Source organism: Mobula hypostoma, chromosome 11 (assembly GCF_963921235.1).
Source record: "Mobula hypostoma chromosome 11, sMobHyp1.1, whole genome shotgun sequence".
NCBI classification, from domain to species: domain Eukaryota; kingdom Metazoa; phylum Chordata; class Chondrichthyes; order Myliobatiformes; family Myliobatidae; genus Mobula; species Mobula hypostoma.
In genome coordinates, this window is record NC_086107.1 from 38,252,968 (window position 1) to 38,272,269 (window position 19,302).

Below are 19,302 nucleotides of genomic sequence, written 5' to 3' on the forward strand. Positions count from 1 at the left end.
CAAACCCCCAACCCCCTCCCTTGCAAAAAGAAGCAACATCAAACCCCCAACCCTCTCCCCTGCAATAAAGAACAGTGCTAACAGCACTAAACTCCTAACCCTCCTCCCACACGCCAAAACCAACAATCACCAACACAGAAAAGCCAACAAGAACATCAGACCCCAAATCCCTAACCTCTCCCTCACACAAAAACCCACCTCAACCTGCCAATTGACAACAAGAAATAAAACATAGAAAAACTGAAGCAGAGCAATGTAAACTACAGTCCAATAATCGTATAAGTCTCAGAATTTCAAAAACATCTTTCCACCAGAACCAAGGAGAATGCTCACTCGAGCTCGGTCCTTCTGCGAAGAATGAACACTGTGACCCTGTCCTACGGTCTTCCAACCATTACGCTGTCGACCGGTGACCTCCATGGAGAATGAATGCTGACCACTTCCACATTCGCCTTGACGCTTCAATCTTCCTCGAAGCTTCGAAATGGAGTTGATCATAGCTCCATGCCCTGTTTCTGGTCTTCTACATGAGGCAGCCATACTCGCAGTCCTCTTCAGGAACAGCAGAGCGCCAGATCACTTGATCGAACTCCAAACTGCATGTCACAGGTCCAACAGTGTCTGAAGCGTAATCAAGACAAAAAGAGCAAGCAGAAGCATAGAAAAAGTGAAATAATTTAAGAGATTGGCTATCTGCAAGATATATAAGGAATTGTTGCTTGCTAACACCATCTTAACCGGAAGCTTGATTGAATTCTTTGAGCAGATTGATGAATGTAGAGCACTAGATGTGGTGTAAATGGATTTCAGTAAGGCAATTGATAAGGCTTCTTGTGGTAGGTTCATTCAGAAAGTTAGGAAGAGTAAGATTCATGGAAATTTGGCTGTGTAGATGTAGAATTGGTTTGCCCATAGAAAGCAGAGGATGGTTGGAGATGAAACATTTTCTGCCCGGAGGTCGGTGAGCAGTGGTGTTCCACAGGGATTTGTTCTGGAAACCCTACTGTTGCAGATTTTTATAAATAACTTCCATGAAGCAGTGGAATGGTATGCTTGTAAGTTTGCAGATGACACAAAGATGGGAAGAGTTGTGGATCGTGTAGAAGGTTGGTGTGGGTTACATCAGGACATTGATTGGATGCAGGGCTGAGCTAAGAAGTGGCAGATGGAATTCAATCTGTAAAATTGTCAAGTGATTGACTGGAAGCTTAGTTTGTGTTCAGTTCTGGTCACCTCATAATAAAAATATGGAAACTTTAGAGAGGGTGCAGAGGAGATTTATCAGGATGCTGCCTGGAGAGGATTTTGTGAGGATGTTTTAGCAAGCTAGGGCTTTTCTCTTTGGAGTGAAGGAGGATGAGAGGTGATTTGATAATTAGATCGAGTGGATAACCAGAGACTTTTTTCCACTGTGGAAATGGCTAGTCCAGGGGGCATAATGTTGAATTAATTGGAGAAAAGTACAGGGGGAGATGTCAGAGGTAAGTTTTGTAGAGAGTGGTGGGTGTGTGGAATGCCTTGCTAAGTGGTAGAGGCAGGTACATCTGGGGTATTTTAGATAGGTAGGCACATGGATGATAGAAAAATGGAGGGCTATGTAGGAGGGAAGGGATAGATTTATCTTAGATTCAAAGTACATTTCTTATCAAAGTATGTATACAGAATACAACTCTTGAGATTCATCTTCCTGCAGGCAAGAAAGAAACATCATGGAACCCGTTCAAAAAATTATCAAATACCCAATGCAAGAATAAAGAACAAATTGTGCAAATGGCATAAAGTAATTGAACAACACATAGAATATCAAATATCAAACCAGGAGTCGAGTAGTATTCAGTGGCTAGTCTGCTGCTGCTGCATGGGCATTCTTCACCAAAGCGCCCCAGTCCACTTTGATTGTTTGAATCAAACTACTCAAAAACAGCAAAAAAAAAGGAGTAATCGGAATCCAGGAACGCATGCAACATAAACCTCAAAGTCCCCCAAAAAAAGTCCACAGCCTTGCCGATCAGTCCTTGCAATGTGGATCCTAAGACTCCTGCACTTTCCTCCGAGAGCAGCCAGTGAAAAGGAAAGAAAGACCGGTGAAACGCAGTCTGGCAGCACAGAAAACCCGCCTGTCCTTTACCCTCGTCCTTGTTGACTTCACTGTGGTAGACACTAGCAGTGTGCAAGATGTTGAAGGGTGTGAGGGAAGAGAAATGAGTGCAGTTACTATTACAAGGGAAAAGCTGCTCTAAAAGCTGAAAGACCCAAGTCACCTGGACCAGATGAACTGCACCCTGGAGTTCTGAAGAGGTAGTGGTAGAGATTGTGGAGGCATTACTAATGATCTTTCAAAAATCATTGGACTCTGGCATGGTGCCCAAGGACTGGAAAATTGCAAATGTCACTCCACTCCCTTTAAGAAAGGATGAAGGCAGCAGAAAGGAAATTATAGAGCAGTTAGCCTGGCCTCAATGGTTGGGAAGATGTTGGAGTCAATTGTTAAAGATGAGATTATTGAGTACTTGGTGACACAGGACAAGATATGACCAAGTCAGCATGGTTTCTTAATGGAGAATCTTGCCAGATGAACCTTTGGGAATTCTTTGAGGAGATTACAAGTAGGATAGATAAAAGGGGATGCAGTTGATGTTGTATATTTGGATTTTCAGAAGGCTTTTGACAAGGTGAGTTTTGGCAAGGTTAGAGCATTGACTGATTGGTAGGAGGCAGTGAATGGGAATAAAAGGATTCTTTTTTGGTTAGCTGCCAGTGACTAGCAGTGTTCAGCAGGGGTTGGTGTTGTTTTTATGCTGTATATAAATGACTTAGATGATGGAATAGATGGCTTTGTTGCCAAGTTTGCACCTGATATGAAAATTGGTGGAGGGGCTGGTAGTGTTGAGGAAACAGGTACACTGCAGAAGGACTTAGATTAGGAGAATGGGGGAGAAAGTGGCAAATGAAGTACAATGTTGGAAAATGCATGGTCATGTACTTTGATGGTAGAAATAAATGTGCAGACTATTTTCTAAACGGGGAAAAAAAATCCAAAAATCAGAGATGCAAAGGGACTTGGGAGTCCTTGTGCAGAACACTCTAAAGGTTAACTTGCAGACTGAGTTGGTGGTGAGGAAGGCAAATGCCATGTTCGCATTCATTTCAATAGGTCTGGAATACAAGAGCAGGGACGTGATGCTGAGGCTTTATAAGGCATTGATGAGGAATCACCTTAAGTATTGTGAACAGTCTTGGGCTCCTCATCTAAAAGAAGATGTTTACTACAAAAAGATAACCTCTCACTAAAGATTAACAAGATTGGGAGAGAGAACTTAATATGACTTTTGTTAATGAAGATTGGTTATGAGTTCTGAAATTGGTTAATTCTTCTTCGATATGTGCCAATCATTGTTTAATTCAATTTAAAATTGTTCACTGTTATTATTTAACAAAGGAGAGGCTATCCAAAATATTTCCTAATGTAGATAATTATTATGATAGGTGCAAAAATGAAGTAGCTACTTTGTCACGTATGTTCTCGTCATGTCCCTCATTGAAATCTTTTTGGAAATCTTTATTTTCTGCAATTTCTAAAGCTTTGAAAATTAATTTACAACCTAATACATTGACTGTTCTATTTGGAATAGTTCCGCATCATATTCAGGGTATTTCATTTTCAAACCAACATGTAATTGCATACGTTACATTGTTGGCAAGAAGGGCTATTTTATTGAAGTGGAAAGATACCTCTGCTCTTACACTAATTCAATGGTTTTCCCAAGTAACACACATCAAAGTTGCTGGTGAACGCAGCAGGCCAGGCAGCATCTGTAGGAAGAGGTGCAGTCAACGTTTCAGGCCGAGACCCTTCGTCAGGACTAACTGAAGGAAGAGTGAGTAAGGGATTTGAAAGTTGGAGGGGGAGGGGGAGATCCAAAATGATAGGAGAAGACAGGAGGGGGAGGGATAGAGCCAAGAGCTGGACAGGTGATAGGCAAAAGGGGATACGAGAGGATCATGGGACAGGAGGTCCGGGAAGAAAGATGGGGGGGGGGAAACGACCCAGAGGATGGGCAAGAGGTATATTCAGAGGGACAGAGGGAGAAAAAGGAGAGTGAGAGAAAGAATGTGTGCATAAAAATAAGTAACAGATGGGGTACGAGGGGGAGGTGGGGCCTTAGCGGAAGTTAGAGAAGTCGATGTTCATGCCATCAGGTTGGAGGCTACCCAGACAGAATATAAGGAGTTGTTCCTCCAACCTGAGTGTGGCTTCATCTTTACAGTAGAGGAGGCCGTGGATAGACATGTCAGAATGGGAATGGGATGTGGAATTAAAATGTGTGGGCACTGGGAGATCCTGCTTTCTCTGGCGGACAGAACGTAGATGTTCAGCAAAGCGGTCTCCCAGTCTGCGTCGGGTCTCACCAATATATAAAAGGCCACATCGGGAGCACCGGACGCAGTATATCACCCCAATCGACTCACAGGTGAAGTGTCGCCTCACCTGGAAGGACTCTTTGGGGCCCTGAATGGTGGTAAGGGAGGAAGTGTAAGGGCATGTGTAGCACTTGTTCCGCTTACACGGATAAGTGCCAGGAGGGAGATCAGTGCGGAGGGATGGGGGGGACGAATGGACAAGGGAGTTGCGTAGGGAGCGATCCCTGCGGAAAGCGGGGGGGGGGAGGGAAAGATGTGCTTACTGGTGGGATCCCGTTGGAGGTGGCGGAAGTTACGGAGAATAATATGTTGGACCCGGAGGCTGGTGGGGTGGTAGGTGAGATCCAGGGGAACCCTATTCCTAGTGGGGTGGTGGGAGGATGGAGTGAGAGCAGATGTACGTGAAATGGGGGAGATGCGTTTAAGAGCAGAGTTGATAGTGGAGGAAAGGAAGCCCCTTTCTTTAAAAAAGGAAGACATCTCCCTTGTCCTAGAATGAAAAGCCTCATCCTGAGAGCAGATGCGGCGGAGACGGAGGAATTGCGAGAAGGGGATGGCGTTTTTGCAAGAGACAGGGTGAGAAGAGGAATAGTCCAGATAGCTGTGATGGACACCATCAGGAAGGTGTCTTTACCATCCCCTCCGACCTTCAACTGTCGGAGGCAGAAGGCTCTGTTCTCAGTAGGGGCCTCACGTTTGTTCCCCTTCGCCCACACCTCAGCAAGTTCCGTGTTCGCCATGATGCGGAACTTTTCTTCCGCCGTCTCCGTCTCCGAGCCTACTTCTTCGGCAAGGACTCTTCCACCCCCACCGATGACCCCTTCTCCCATCTTCAACCCTCCTCTTCTTCATGGACACCCCGCTCTGGTCTTCTGCCTGCTCTGGATCTCTTTATCGCTAATTGCCAACGGAACATCAACCGTTTCGACTTCACCGCACCTTGTCCCCATTCCAACCTCACTCCTTCGGAACGCTGCGCTCTCCACTCCCTCCGCACTAATCCTAACCTTATTATTAAACCCGCCGATAAGGGGGGTGCTGTTGTAGTCTGGCGTACTGACCTCTACCTTGCCGAGGCACAGCAACAACTCGCGGATACCTCCTCTTATTTACCCCTCGATCGTGACCCCACTAAGGAGCATCAGGCCATTGTCTCCCACACCATCACCGACTTTATCCGCTCAGGGGATCTCCCATCCACTGCTACCAACCTTATAGTTCCCACACCCCGCACTTCCCGTTTCTACCTCCTACCCAAGATCTACAAACCTGCTTGTCCTGGCCGACCTATTGTCTCAGCTTGCTCCTGCCCCACCAAACTCGTTTCTGCATACCTCGACACGGGTTTATCACCCCTTGTTCAATCCCTTCCGACCTATGTTCGTGACACTTCTCACGCTCTTAAACTTTTCGATGATTTTAAGTTCCCTGGCCCCCACCGCTTTATTTTCACCATGGATGTCCAGTCCTTATATACTTCCATCCCCCATCAGGAAGGTCTCAAAGCTCTACGCTTCTTTTTGGATTCCAGACCTAATCAGTTCCCCTCTACCACCACTCTGCTCCCTCTAGCGGAATTAGTCCTTACTCTTAATAATTTCTCCTTTGGCTCCTCCCACTTCCACCAAACTAAAGGTGTAGCTATGGGCACCCGTATGGGTCCTAGCTATGCCTGCCTTTTTGTTGGGTTTGTGGAACAATCTATGTTCCGTGCCTATTCTGGTATCTGTCCCCCACTTTTCCTTCGCTACATTGACGACTGCATTGGCGCTGCTTCCTGCACGCATGCAGAACTCGTTGACTTTCTTAACTTTGCCTCCAACTTTCACCCTGCCCTCAAGTTTACCTGGTCCATCTCCGACACCTCCCCCCTTTCTAGATCTTTCTGTCTCTGTCTCTGGAGACAGCTTATCCACTGATGTCTACTATAAGCCTACTGACTCTCCCCCATTTCACGTACATCTACTCTCACTCCATCCTCCCGCCACCCCACTAGGAATAGGGTTCCCCTGGTCCTCACCTACCACCCCACCAGCCTCCGGGTCCAACATATTATTCTCCGTAACTTCCGCCATCTCCAACGGGATCCCACCACTAAGCACATCTTTCCCTCCCCCCCCCCTGCATTCCGCAGGGATCGCTCCCTACGCAACTCCCTTGTCCATTCGTCCCCCCCATCCCTCCCCACTGATCTCCCTCCTGGCACTTATCCGTGTAAGCGGAACAAGTGCTACACATGCCCTTACACTTCCTCCCTTACCACCATTCAGGGCCCCAAACAGTCCTTCCAGGTGAGGCAACACTTCACCTGTGAGTCGATTGGGGTGATATACTGCGTCCGGTGCTCCCGATGTGGCCTTTTATATATTGGCGAGACCTGACGCAGACTGGGAGACCGCTTTGCTGAACATCTACGCTCTGTCCGCCAGAGAAAGCAGGATCTCCCAGTGGCCACACATTTTAATTCCACATCCCATTCCCATTCTGACATGTCTATCCACGGCCTCCTCTACTGTAAAGATGAAGCCACACTCAGGTTGGAGGAACAACACCTTATATTCCGTTTGGGTAGCCTCCAACCTGATGGCATGAACATCGACTTCTCTAACTTCCGCTAAGGCCCCACCTCCCCCTCGTACCCCATCTGTTACATATTTTTATGCACACATTCTTTCTCTCACTCTCCTTTTTCTCCCGCTGTCCCTCTGAATATACCTCTTGCCCATCCTCTGGGTCCCCCTCCCCCCCCCTTGTCTTTCTTCCCGGACCTCTTGTCGCGTGATCCTCTCGTATCCCCTTTTGCCTATCACCTGTCCAGCTCTTGGCTCTATCCCTCCCCCTCCTGTCTTCTCCTATCATTTTGGATCTCCCCCTCCCCCTCCAACTTTCAAATCCCTTACTCAGTCTTCCTTCAGTTAGTCCTGACGAAGGGTCTCGGCCTGAAACGTTGACTGCACCTCTTCCTACAGATGCTGCCTGGCCTGCTGCGTTCACCAGCAACTTTGATGTGTGTTGCTTGAATTTCCAGCATCTGCAGAATTCCTGTTGTTTTCCCAAGTAATGTTATGTCTTAGTTTGGAAAAAAGTAGCAGTAGAACTTTTGATCCCCGATCATCATCATAAAAGATGATGTGCTGGTATTGGAGAGGGTTCAGAAGAGGTTAACAAGGATGATTCCGGGAATGAAAGGATCATCATATACGAGTTTGACTCTTGGTCTGTACTCATTGGAATTTAGAAGGATAAAGGGGGAGCTCATTGAAACTTTTCGCATGTTCGTGTGGATAGTCAGAGGCTTTTCCCCAGGGCTGAATTGGCTAGCAGGAGAGGGCATAGTTTTAAGGTGTTTGGAAGTAGGTACAGAGGAGATGTCAGGCGTAAGTTTTTTTACGCAGAGAGTGGTGAGTGCGTGGAATGGGCTGCCGGTGGAGGTGGAAACAATAGGGTATTTTAAGAGACTCCTGGGTGGCTACATGGAGCTTAGAAAAATAGAGGGCTATGGGTAAAGCCTAGGTAGTTCTAAGGTAGGGACGTGTTCGGCACAGCTTTGCGGGCCGAATGGCCTGTATCGTGCTGTAAGTTTTCTATGTTTCCTTCTATGTTGAAAAGTCTAGACAGAGTAGATGTGGAAAGGATATTTCCCCTGATGGGGGACGTCTGCGATAAGAGGGCACAAGCTCAGGATAGAAGGGCTTCCACTTAAAACAGATGCAGAGAAATTTCTTTAGCCAGAGTGTGGTGAATTTGTGGAATTTCTTACCACAGGTAGCTGTGGAGGCCAGGTCGTTGGGTGTATTTAAGGCAGAGATTGATAGGTTCTTGATTGGACACGACATCAAAGGTTACGGAAAGAAGGCCTGAGAGTAGGGCTGAAAAGAGTGAAAAAATGATCGGCCACGATTAAATGGTAGAGCAGATTTGATGGGCCAGATGGCCTAATTCTGTTCCTATGTCTTATGGTCTTATAGACTTCAACCTTGCTTGATGCTTTGATTAGAGAGAAGCAGTGGAGTTGATCATGGCCTCGTGCCCCGCCTCCAGGCTTCCCGTCCTCCAGGCTGCACACTCCGCTCCAAACCTCAGCAACCTCCCTTGGAGACCGCAAAGCGCCAGATCAGTCAATCGACCCGAAAACACACCATCAAATCTAAGTTGTAGTTTCTAACCACAAACAGCTTAATAGTAGAATTGTATTTAAAAGAAAAAGAAGTAAATGACGTAGTTTCGTGAACTGTCTGCAGGAAATCGCTGTAGGTTGTATTGTCTGCTGGTGCCAACTTTTTGTTATATGGTTATATAACGAAAACATAGTGCCAACGGACAGTGATATATGTTATGTGGTGGGAACAACATCGTGCGCCAAAGGGTCTGTACCATGCTGTGGTGTTCTACGTAAACATCCTAACCAGATGCATTATGCCTTAGTATGGCAATTCCTCTGCCCGAGACCACAAGAAGCTGCAGAGTTGTGGACACATCTCAGCATATCAAGAAAACTAGCCTCCCATCATTGGACTCTGTCTTCACTTCTTTTGCCTCGATAAAGCAACCAACATAAGCAAGCCTATCTTGGATGTTCTCTCTTCACCTCAAGGAGAAGATACGAAGGTTTAAAGTTATGTCTACCTGGCTCAAATGAAGCTTCAATTTCACTATCATGACTATAAAAAGTCCTGTAGTATGATCAGGATAGACTCTTGACCTCAGTCTATCTCATTGTGGCTTTGCACCTTATTATCTGCTTGCACTGCAGTGACATCAGAATTCAAGAAAAAAGAAGTTGGCCTTTTGACCACCTGTACTGGTTGTACTGTACAGTGAGGTTATATCTCTTCTTATCTCACTGCCACTTTCCTGCTCGAGCCCTATATATCCTGATTCTATTAATTTCCAAATTTAGGCTTTGCAACTGACTTGGTTAGTGAATCTGGATTAAAACAATTTTCTTTCTACCTCTGCACAGAGTAGCCATCCATTTATTTTGCTGCTATGACCTCTTAGTACCTAACAGCTCAGCTGGGGAAATAGAACTTTACTTCTATCTTGTCAAGCCCTGCAGGAAATTTGTATGTTTCAATGCAGTCATATATCATTCATTTAAACTCAAATAAAGTTTAAACCTTGTGAATTTCTCCTCTCATGAGAAGCCTACTAAACAAGAATAAATATATTTCTTATTCTGAGCGCTCTTTAGTTTCATATTCCTGGTTTACCAAATTACAATTTGATTTAAAAGATACATTTTTAAGGAAAATAAGGTGATAGCTTAGGAGCAGAATTATTGCGCTTTAGGCCTTAGGACTGAAGCCAAGGTTGTTAAGGATAGAATAATGAAAGCCAAGTTGTGAGTTAATTGAATCTAGATATTATGAAGGCTAGCAAGATCAGAATAATACGGAAAGAGAGGGATGAGGTTAGTGAGGCAGAGGTGATGTGTGAATGGGATTAGAAAACTTTGCCCAAATTTTAACTACCAACACAAACTAAAGTAGGATACACAAGTTGGATGTTTTGAAATGGAAGCAGGCAGTCTTCTGATGAAGTGAATAAGAAGGGATCAACACCAAGACAAAAAAAATGCAGTAAACCTGTGAATATTCTGCATCTGCCTCAGGCAGCTGCCAGAGAGATGGATGGTGTCAGTGGTTGAACCATAAATTATACTTGGTTGTTTCATACAATGTGTTTGAGTTCCTTCTTAGAGGTCAGTTGTTCTGAGATCTTGAACTGTTCTTAGATTGTTTTGGCAAACCTTTTATAATTGTTTGCACATCTATTGAATGTGCCTTATTTGAGATATTTCCTAGCATTTTTGATAAGTTACATATGTAGAAAAGGCTAATTTCTCCTGCTCAAGCTGTTTACTTCGTTTTTGCTCCTTTTCTGTCATATAAGGACAACTACAGCCATGAGCAGTGCGATGCTCATATGATTTGGAATTGTGTTGGTTAGATTGGATTCTTATTGCTTTGTGGTGAATGTTGTTATCTCACTTCAAGCTTTTCTTAAATTATCAGATGAACATTCTTCAGTTTGAAACTTTTTAAGATTGCACAAATTTTTCTTTAAAGTTATTAATTCTAGGCTATGGTTTTGGAAGTTATGCCTTTAGAAATCTCCTTTTAAGATGTTTTTATAACTTGTTACATTAATAAGATGGAACAATTTCTATGCTCACAAATAATGTTAAAATGTGGTACATAAAAATACTTCATAAAGTGATTGAAATTGTTCAGGCAAATTATAAATTTATTTCATGTCCTGTAGATTTTTAACATTGAAGCCAGGAAACGGAAGTTATTTCCAAATAAATTTTTTGTGGATATATCTGTGTGCCTCTGTTATCAGCAGGATGTGGTTACTTTTTTTAAAGATGAAAAATTCGATCTGTTGATGGGTTGTAGTGTTTTGTTGATGATTGTTATGGATGAATGTTATTTAGTACAGGAAATTAATTGCCCTTTCAGCAACGTGAAGAGGTTGAGTAAACATTGAAGAAGCAAACATGTTTGATGGCAATGTTGGCTCATGACTTCAAAATGTTAGGTATACCCATAGGCCCTCTATTACTATTTAAAATAGAATATGATTAATAATAGACATTCCAACTTTATAGCATCAAAGTACATTTCTATATTGTAGTGTTGTATATTGGCAGTTGTATATTTATAATTACTCTTGCAGAATGTACAATGTAGAATTGCATATTGTACAATATGCTAAAAGTACTGTGACAACAGGGAAATTGGAAAGTTAATAACCTTAAAAACATGATTTATTTTCTTTATCAACACAAGTGGTAAACAATCTGTTACTGTGAAATAGTCGAAATCAAGAGTTTTGCATACCAGAGTAATTAATGTGTGCAGAAAAAGTTATTTGGTTATAGGTCTCTTCGGAACCTTTTTGAAAATGAAATTAATTAAAAGGTGATCTGTCTTGTTTGATATGAAATGGGACACTGATCAATAAATTAGGGTTATAAGACTGGGCAACACACCACAACACCTGAGAATGACTGATACTCAGAGCCGAATGTAAATATTTCTGACAGAAATTGAATAGCAATTGATGTACAATTGCTCATTGTTCCTATTTGGAAAAAGTCTCAAATAATTGCTGTCACTTCTATCACAAGCAGTTTTGGGTTACGGTAAAACAAATGGCAATCAAGGTGATTCTGTTGACAAGAATGATTGTAATTGTGTAGTATCACTTGGTTTATAGTATTTTTTCATACTGCACTTGAATGCCAAATTATAAATCTTTTAGAAAATTCTCCAATATGTTGTATTGGGTGATTAAAAAATGCTGCTGGTCAGTAAGGAGGATCATTTTTAGGTGTATTATTCACTTAACATGGAATGGGCTGCTCTACTGTGTCAGCTGCAGCAAGCAAAACAGGAAACACACATGATCAATGCCAGATCACATGATATGCTTCAGGAAATGTGAACTAAGGACACTGTGATCAATACTTTTCAAAATAACATTTGTGAACAATGGCTTTAAAAGGTAGCCCAATGATATTTTGTTTTGGCCAGGTTTGTTTTTGTGCATTGCTTATTTTGTATTTTCACTATTAAGAATATAATTAAAAACACATTGGATTCTATTCAAAACATAGGAAAAGCTGCCTCAAGGGATCTGTGGGTAGTTCTCTGCATACTTTAAATGGAATGTGTGTAATGATGAATTCTGGCATTCATTTCAATTTACAGCATAGACAAATCTGAGCTCCGTGATAGTTTGCTTTCGAATGGAGGTAAATTTAAAAAGCACAAAATAGGTGCCTTTAAATAAAGTGATCATCTTTTAATGCAAAAATGCAAATATTATTTTTTCTCTGAAAGTAAATCATTTATGTTTAGTATCACAGTTTTGTTTTTTCTTAGTGTTATTTATTTGTATCCAGTTGGTTTTGGTATTGTAAGTAGAAATAACACCCTAAATATAACTCTGTTCATCTCTAACCATAGAATGTTTACAGCACTGAAGGAGGCCATTTGGCTCATCATATCAATACTAAAAGAAGTCCCTTTAGAACAGAGATGAGGAGGGATTTCTTTAGCCAGAGGATGACAAAACTGTGGAATTCATTGTCACAGACGGCTGTGGAGGCCAAGACATTGGGTGTATTATAAGTTGAGGTTCATAGGTTCTTGATTAGTAAGGGCATCAAATGTTATGGGCTTGAGAGGAAAAATAAATGAGTCCTGACCGAATGGTGGAGCAAACTCAATCGGCTGAATGGTCTAAATCTGATTAGGTCTTATCGTCTTACTAGTTCTCCTCTCAAGCACCTCATCAATTCCACCCCCGGCTGTTTCTTCCACTACCCCCCCCCCCCCCCACTTAGCTTTGCAAATGTTTCCTTACCATGATTTACTCAGTTCCTTTTTGAAGGCCACGATGAAATCTGAGGCTGTGCATTCCAGACGTAACTGCATGGTGTATATAAATTTAAAAAATTACTCATGTTACTTTTAATTCTCATCCCTTTTAGTTTATATCTTGGCCTCTAGTCTGTGATTCCTCTACCAATGTGAACGACCTCAGACTGTTCACTCTATTCAGATCCCTCATCATTTCATGTTACAGTTCAGCCTTCTATAAATAAAACAGTCCCAGATGCTCTGTCTTTGGAATTGTGATCCCTCTTTGCAGGAACTGTTCCCTTAAATCTTTTCTGTACTCTATCTAAGGTATTCGCAACTTTTCTAGAATGGGGCAATCAGAATTGAACATCATACTTCACTTGAGACTGGACTAGTGTTTTATGAAATTTTAGTGCAACTGTGTTTTTGTACACCATGTTTCTATTGATAAAGCCCAGAATTGTGCACACTTCATTAACTCTTTTCTCAACCACCTGTCAGTTTCATTAACTTTTACATTCATTCAAGCAGATGCTGCTAATTGTGTAGCCAATTTAGAGCAACATTTTTTCTCCGCATTGTTTCTTCTTGCTTCTTCCTTCTTAACACCTTTCCTAGTGCTGAAAGTAAGGTAACATGCCTGCATCGTTGAGCTTAATCTCACTTGTTTTTTGAACAAGAAAGTAATATTTGTCATACTTTAATCATCCACCAGTCTACCTCTATTTAAAGAGCATTGGGAAATTGGTACTCTCACAGTTTTCCCTTTTGTTCCCTCAGAATTCTAGGATGGTTTCCAACGAGCCCTGATGATACAACTACTTTACCTGCAGCCAACTTTTCTATTAACTCCATGCTATCATTTTTTTATGAATTTAGTTCCTCTACTATCTCTTTCACTTTTACTTTGGATGAGGGTGCAATAATTTTATTTAACTTTTAGCCCAGTCCTGCAGGAGAGAGGATGATAATTCCACTTCAGAATTGTGAGTTCTGACATTGCTAGTGAGGCCAGGTGAGAACTACAAATTCTTTCACAGACGGGGTGTGGGGTAATTTGTCAGGTAGTGTGCTGCTACCATGCTGATGTAAGATGTTGAGGTTCTCATCATAAATACTCTTGCTTTTCATAGTTATGAGTCAGAATTTCCCAGAAGAGGCGGGAAACTTGCTGTACTTGAACATTCACATACATACATGATACAATAAACGTAGTTAAATTATTTCTATTTTCACTCACCTCAGTAAAATTATTATACAAAGCAAATTTTGTGTGAGCTGTATTTGCCATTTCTTGTTTTTTTTTGTTTTTAGTTTTATGTTAACAATGTTCTTAACTCTGTCACTTTGCTGGTGCGCTCTTATGCTTGTACACGCTACCCATTTTCAATACACTTTCGCTGCTATTGCCCTGCATTATTTATTTTGCTTCCTAAATGCCCCCTCTTGGAACCTGGGTGAATGTGCTAAGACAACATTTAAAGCTAATTCATAATCAACTTAAGGGTATTAAGTAAAATACATGTATTTTAGAAATAGTCATATGTTGGCCAGACAAGCTTTGAGTAGATTGAATTTGCTGAACCAGTTGAGTTAAGTGAATGTTAGTGTTGGAGTACAGTATAATAATTAGTACACTATATATTCTATGAAGTATATGAAATTGGGAAAGCTAAAGTGAACAAATGAACTGCTGATTGTTAATCTTGTATGGGTTGCATTAAAGAACCTACAAAATATACTTATTAATGTATAAGTGTGTAATGGTTCATGAAAGTTAACTGGTATTCAATTTACTTAATATTCCTGATACTAAGTTAGGCCATAAACCAATGAAAAGTTTTTGGGTTGCAATGTCATTTTAATTGACTTATTTTTCTATTTAAAGGAATCCAGCAAGTGTTCAGCCTTTTCTGTGCCGTGCTCACAGAAAACAAAATTATTTTTCACTCAACTAGCTATCAGAGGCTTGGTGAAGCATCTAGAGCACTAGAGGCTTTAATATTCCCTTTGAAGTATAGGTGAGACCTTAATTCTTATTATATCTGTAAATTGCATGCAATTTAGTCTTTGTACACGTCCTTGTACATGCTTAAAACATAATTTGTAGATCCAGTTTATCTATAATTTAGTTTACAGCATTTATCAAGGCAGTGAATTTAGGGCTGAAATGTTTAACTGGGAACTGAACTAAAGTGTCGTACGGAGGGGAACCAGTGCTCCCATCAACAGAGCAGGGGCAGCAATCATCTTCATCTTCTGGGAAGTGAGGCTGGATAAGTGGCTGAAGGGTCATCAGGGAGCACTTTGGGATCAGTAACCATAATTCTATTGTTTCTTAAATAGTTATGTAAAGACAGTGTAGTCCTTAATACTGTACAACAGCACCAACGAGCTGTGTTCAGTTTGCCACTGTTTGTAAGGAGTTTGTATGTTCTTACCATGACTTTTGGGTTTTGTTCAAGTGGTCTGGTTTCCTCCCACATTCCAAAGACATGAGGGTTAGTAGATTAATTGGTCGCATGGGTGTAACTGGCTTGTGTGGGCTCAGGGCCTGTTTCTATGCTGCATCTCTAAGTAAAAATACGTTAAAAATTATAAAAAAGATAGGATGAAGTACTAAATTAGGATGAGGCTAAGATTGGGAGAGAGGTTGTTAGCAGGTAAAATCACATCTGATAAGTGGCAGGCTTATAATAGTGAGATAGGGAGAGTTCTGGGTCAACATGTTCTGCTCAGAGTGAAGGGAAAGGTTCATCAAGATTTGGGAACCTTGCCTAACAAGGGATATTGAGACTATGGTCAGGAAAAAAAAAAGGGAGCTGTCAAGGGATAGGCAGCTGTGATCAAGCAAATTCCTTGTGAAATTTAAGGGATATAGGAGCACACCAAAGAAGGATGTCAGGAGGGCCAAAAGAATACATTCTTGGCAGATAAGGTAAAGGAGAATCCAAAAGTTTTGTTAAGTATAAGGGGTAACTCAGAAGAGAATAGATCCCCTTACGGATCATTGTGGATATCTTCGTGTGTGGAGCCATGGGTGATTGGGCAAGGTCATAGTAGATATCACCAAAGGTGCTCATCCAATCCTCTGACTCTCATCCTGCAACACAGTTGCCTCATGACATGCAGTGCTTCCCCATTTGCTATTCTTGTATTGGAACTAGTCAGCCTTGATACTAATTAGATCAGGTAAATATCTGAAATTCCTTGAGGTTAAACAGAGAGTGAAGGCAGTCTGTTTTGTTGTAAAATACAAATTTTGTAAGAATTAAGCAATGTTTAATTTCAAAAACTTCACTGTAGTATTTTACCAACTTTAAAGAAAGAAATTAGTTGTTCCAGTCCTGGCTGTCAATTAAATGAGATATGTTTTTACTTTTCTGTTATTATAGGAGAATGTCAGGCAATCTAGTATTTCCTTTAGCTTAAATTCTAGTTTTCATTATTAAATGGTTTCATTTTAATTTTAGTTATAAGCTATAAGCTTAACTAATTGAGCCAAGAATGTTGCAGTTGCTTTCTTATTTGCATGTATTTAAAATTAAATATGAAAATTGTAGGTCGGCAAATCATTTTATTAGCCATAATTCCATGAAGGAGCTGAGCTTATATTTTTAGATCTGTTATTTATTAAAATCTGTCAATAGAACAGCCCTTGGGGGTACTGACTAAGTGTACACAGAGGAAAATAAATTGACTAGATTTTTTTTTTCTGCAAGTTGTGATTAATGCTGCCACTACTGTTTCCTTTTTGTTTTTCCCCAGTTACCCTTACATTCCGATTCTCCCTGCACAGCTTTTGGAAGTTCTAAGCTCACCAACTCCATTTATCATTGGTGTACACTCCATGTTTCACAGTGAAATTCATGAACTGGTATGTGTAGCCCATTCGTATGTTTAGAAGAACAGTTTAGCTTTTGTCAGATTTTACACAGCTCAAGTATGTGTTGTTAGTAAACCTTTGTGGTGTGATACTTCTTTCTGGATTTAAATTGCATACTATTAGGAAATTTATTAGATGTGTAATTACGTTCATTTATATTATTTTGCACTTTTGATCCTTGAGCTTTTAACATTCATTAAAGAGATATTTTCACTGATATGTTATCTTTGTCTTGGAATGCTCCACATGCCATTGGACTTGGTTCAGTCAGCAGTTGATAAAATCACATGACAGTAATGCAGTTCCTCTGGAAAAGTTGGAACTGGAATCGAACAGAAACTTTGGTTGAGTAATTGGAGGAAGATGTTAGTGGATCACGATGATCATCAGCCTGCGAGATTTTTTGTTATTTGTTCACAGAAAGTGGACTTTTGCTGTTCAACGATAATTGCCCCTAAACAGGGTAGTTAAGTCTCAATCACTTTAGTAAGTCTAGAGACCTGACCATATAATTTACTAGTTAGGCAAACCAGATAAGCTTTCAAAAGCCAAGCCGTTAATTTCACCAATCTGAGATTAGCTTCTTTTTTGAATTGCACTTTATTTAATTACTTGAATTTATATTCCCCAGTTGCCATAGATTCGGAATCATTGCTGCAGATCTGTGCTTCCCAAACTTTTTTGGGTTGCTGCCCCTTTGGCTCCCAGACCACATCCCCATTGCCACCCTCTCCCTTTCTGGCCATCACATAAAAACTATAAAGAATTTTGATTTGCAGTGCACAGTGAAAGAAAATAGACACTGCAAATTCAAAGCAGTGACAAATAATTGCAAATGTTATTCAAATCTATTTAAAATGACAAATAAAATTATTTCTTAAATTACAGTAAAAATAATTTTCATCAACGTTTTAGAGCAGTGATACCAGCTTCTCAACTTCAGGCTGAATGTCTCTCAACAGGAGTCTCAGATTCCGATATTCAGTCATTTGTAGTCTGTTCAGTTTCTCTGAAATAAGTTGGACAACCACATTGAAACCATGCTTCTCTAAATATGATGTTGGAAAGGCAATAAAGAACATCTTGACCTTTTTCTATGGTGGCGGATAGAATTCAGAGTTTTCTTTCTGCAAGCAAAGTCTTGATACGACTTTTTGAACCTCTGCTTCAGTTCAAAGTCATTTTGCAGTGACACCAGTTCTTCCTCTGTCCTTCCTGTTAATTTCTCATTGCAAGTGTTCAGAAATGGATTTATTTCCCAATCTGGAATTTGGATCGAGAGAAGATCCTGAAATCTCTCTGACATGTCTTTCAGCTTACCCAGGTGGGCACAGTATTCATGAAGATCATCAGCTGGTATTGTTTCTTTGCCAAATCAAGATCGATGCTGCTGAGGAAAGGGAAGGTGGAGAACAAGTTCCGGTTCAGCATCGCAGGCACAGCCATCCCAACCATCACAGAAAAGCCAGTCAAGAGCTTAGGCAAAGTTTTTGACAGCTCTTTAAGGGACACAACATCCATTCAGGCAACCTGCACCGAGTTGGATGGCTGGCTGGCTGAAATCTGTAGACAAGTCTGGCCTACCGGGGAAGTTTAAAGCCTGGGTGTATCAGCATGGCATTCTTCCCAGAATCCTGTTGGCCCTCCTCATCTAAGCAGTTCCGATCTCGACAGTCGAAACCTTAGAGAGGAGGGTTAGCAACCACCTCAGGAGATGGCTGGGGCTGCCAAAGAGCCTGAGCAGCATCGCACTCTATGGACACCACAACAAACTGCAACTGCCCTTCAAATCCTTGGAGGAAGAATTCAAGGTAACAAGAGCCAGAGAAGTGCTACAGTATAGGGACTCAAGTGACTTGAAGGTGGCTAGACCAGGGATCCAAGTAAGTACTGGCAGGAAGTGGAGGGCAGAGGAAGCTGTTCAGGAGGCAGAGGCGAGGCTGCGTCATAGGAGGCTGGTGGGAGTGGTCACACGAGGCCGAGCTGGGCTAGGATCCTTTCCAACTCCCCAAATGGACACCAGAGGGAAGGAAAGGCATCATCTAGTTCAGGAGGAGGTGAGAGCAGTAGTGGAGGAGATGAGAGCCTGCAAGGCAGTGGGAATGAAGCAACAGGGAGTTTGGACAAGATGGGAGAATGTGGTTGAGAGGAAAGTGACCTAGGCTGATCTTTGGAAAGCCGAACCACACCGTATCCAATTTCTCATCCTGGCAGTGTACGGTGTGCTTCCAAGCCCATCAAAGCTGCACACATGGGGCAAGGCAGAGTCATCTGCGTGCCCACTATGCTCCAAGCGAGGAACCCTGGAGGACATCCTCAGCGGCTGTGCAAGGGCACTTGGTGAGGGACAGTACAGGTGGAGGCATGATCAGGTCCTGAAGACCATCAGTGCAGGAGTTGAGTGGGCGAAGCGGTCCCGACCCTCCAAGCAGACCATTGCCTTTGTCAGAGCAAGGGAGCAGCCAATACCTGCCAAAAGAACATCTGCTGGCATTCTGACCTGTGCAAGGGACTGGCAGCTGTTGGTGGACCTCGAAGGGAGCTGAGGTTCCCCAACCATATCGCAGCCACCACCCTGCGACCAGACATTGTCCTAGTGTCTGAGTCTACTAAGCA

At 41.9% G+C, this 19,302-nt stretch overlaps 1 protein-coding gene across 2 annotated transcripts in view; it reads left to right on the forward strand.

Annotated features, from left to right (window-relative positions):
• Window positions 1–19,302, forward strand: part of sbf2 (SET binding factor 2) — a 569,459-nt gene that overhangs the window by 277,124 nt on the left and 273,033 nt on the right. For both annotated transcript variants that reach the window (XM_063061848.1, XM_063061849.1), the window contains exons 7-8: window positions 14,689–14,821; window positions 16,569–16,677. In XM_063061848.1, the coding sequence (XP_062917918.1) occupies window positions 14,689–14,821; window positions 16,569–16,677 (242 nt within the window). The remainder of the gene's footprint in view (window positions 1–14,688; window positions 14,822–16,568; window positions 16,678–19,302) is intronic.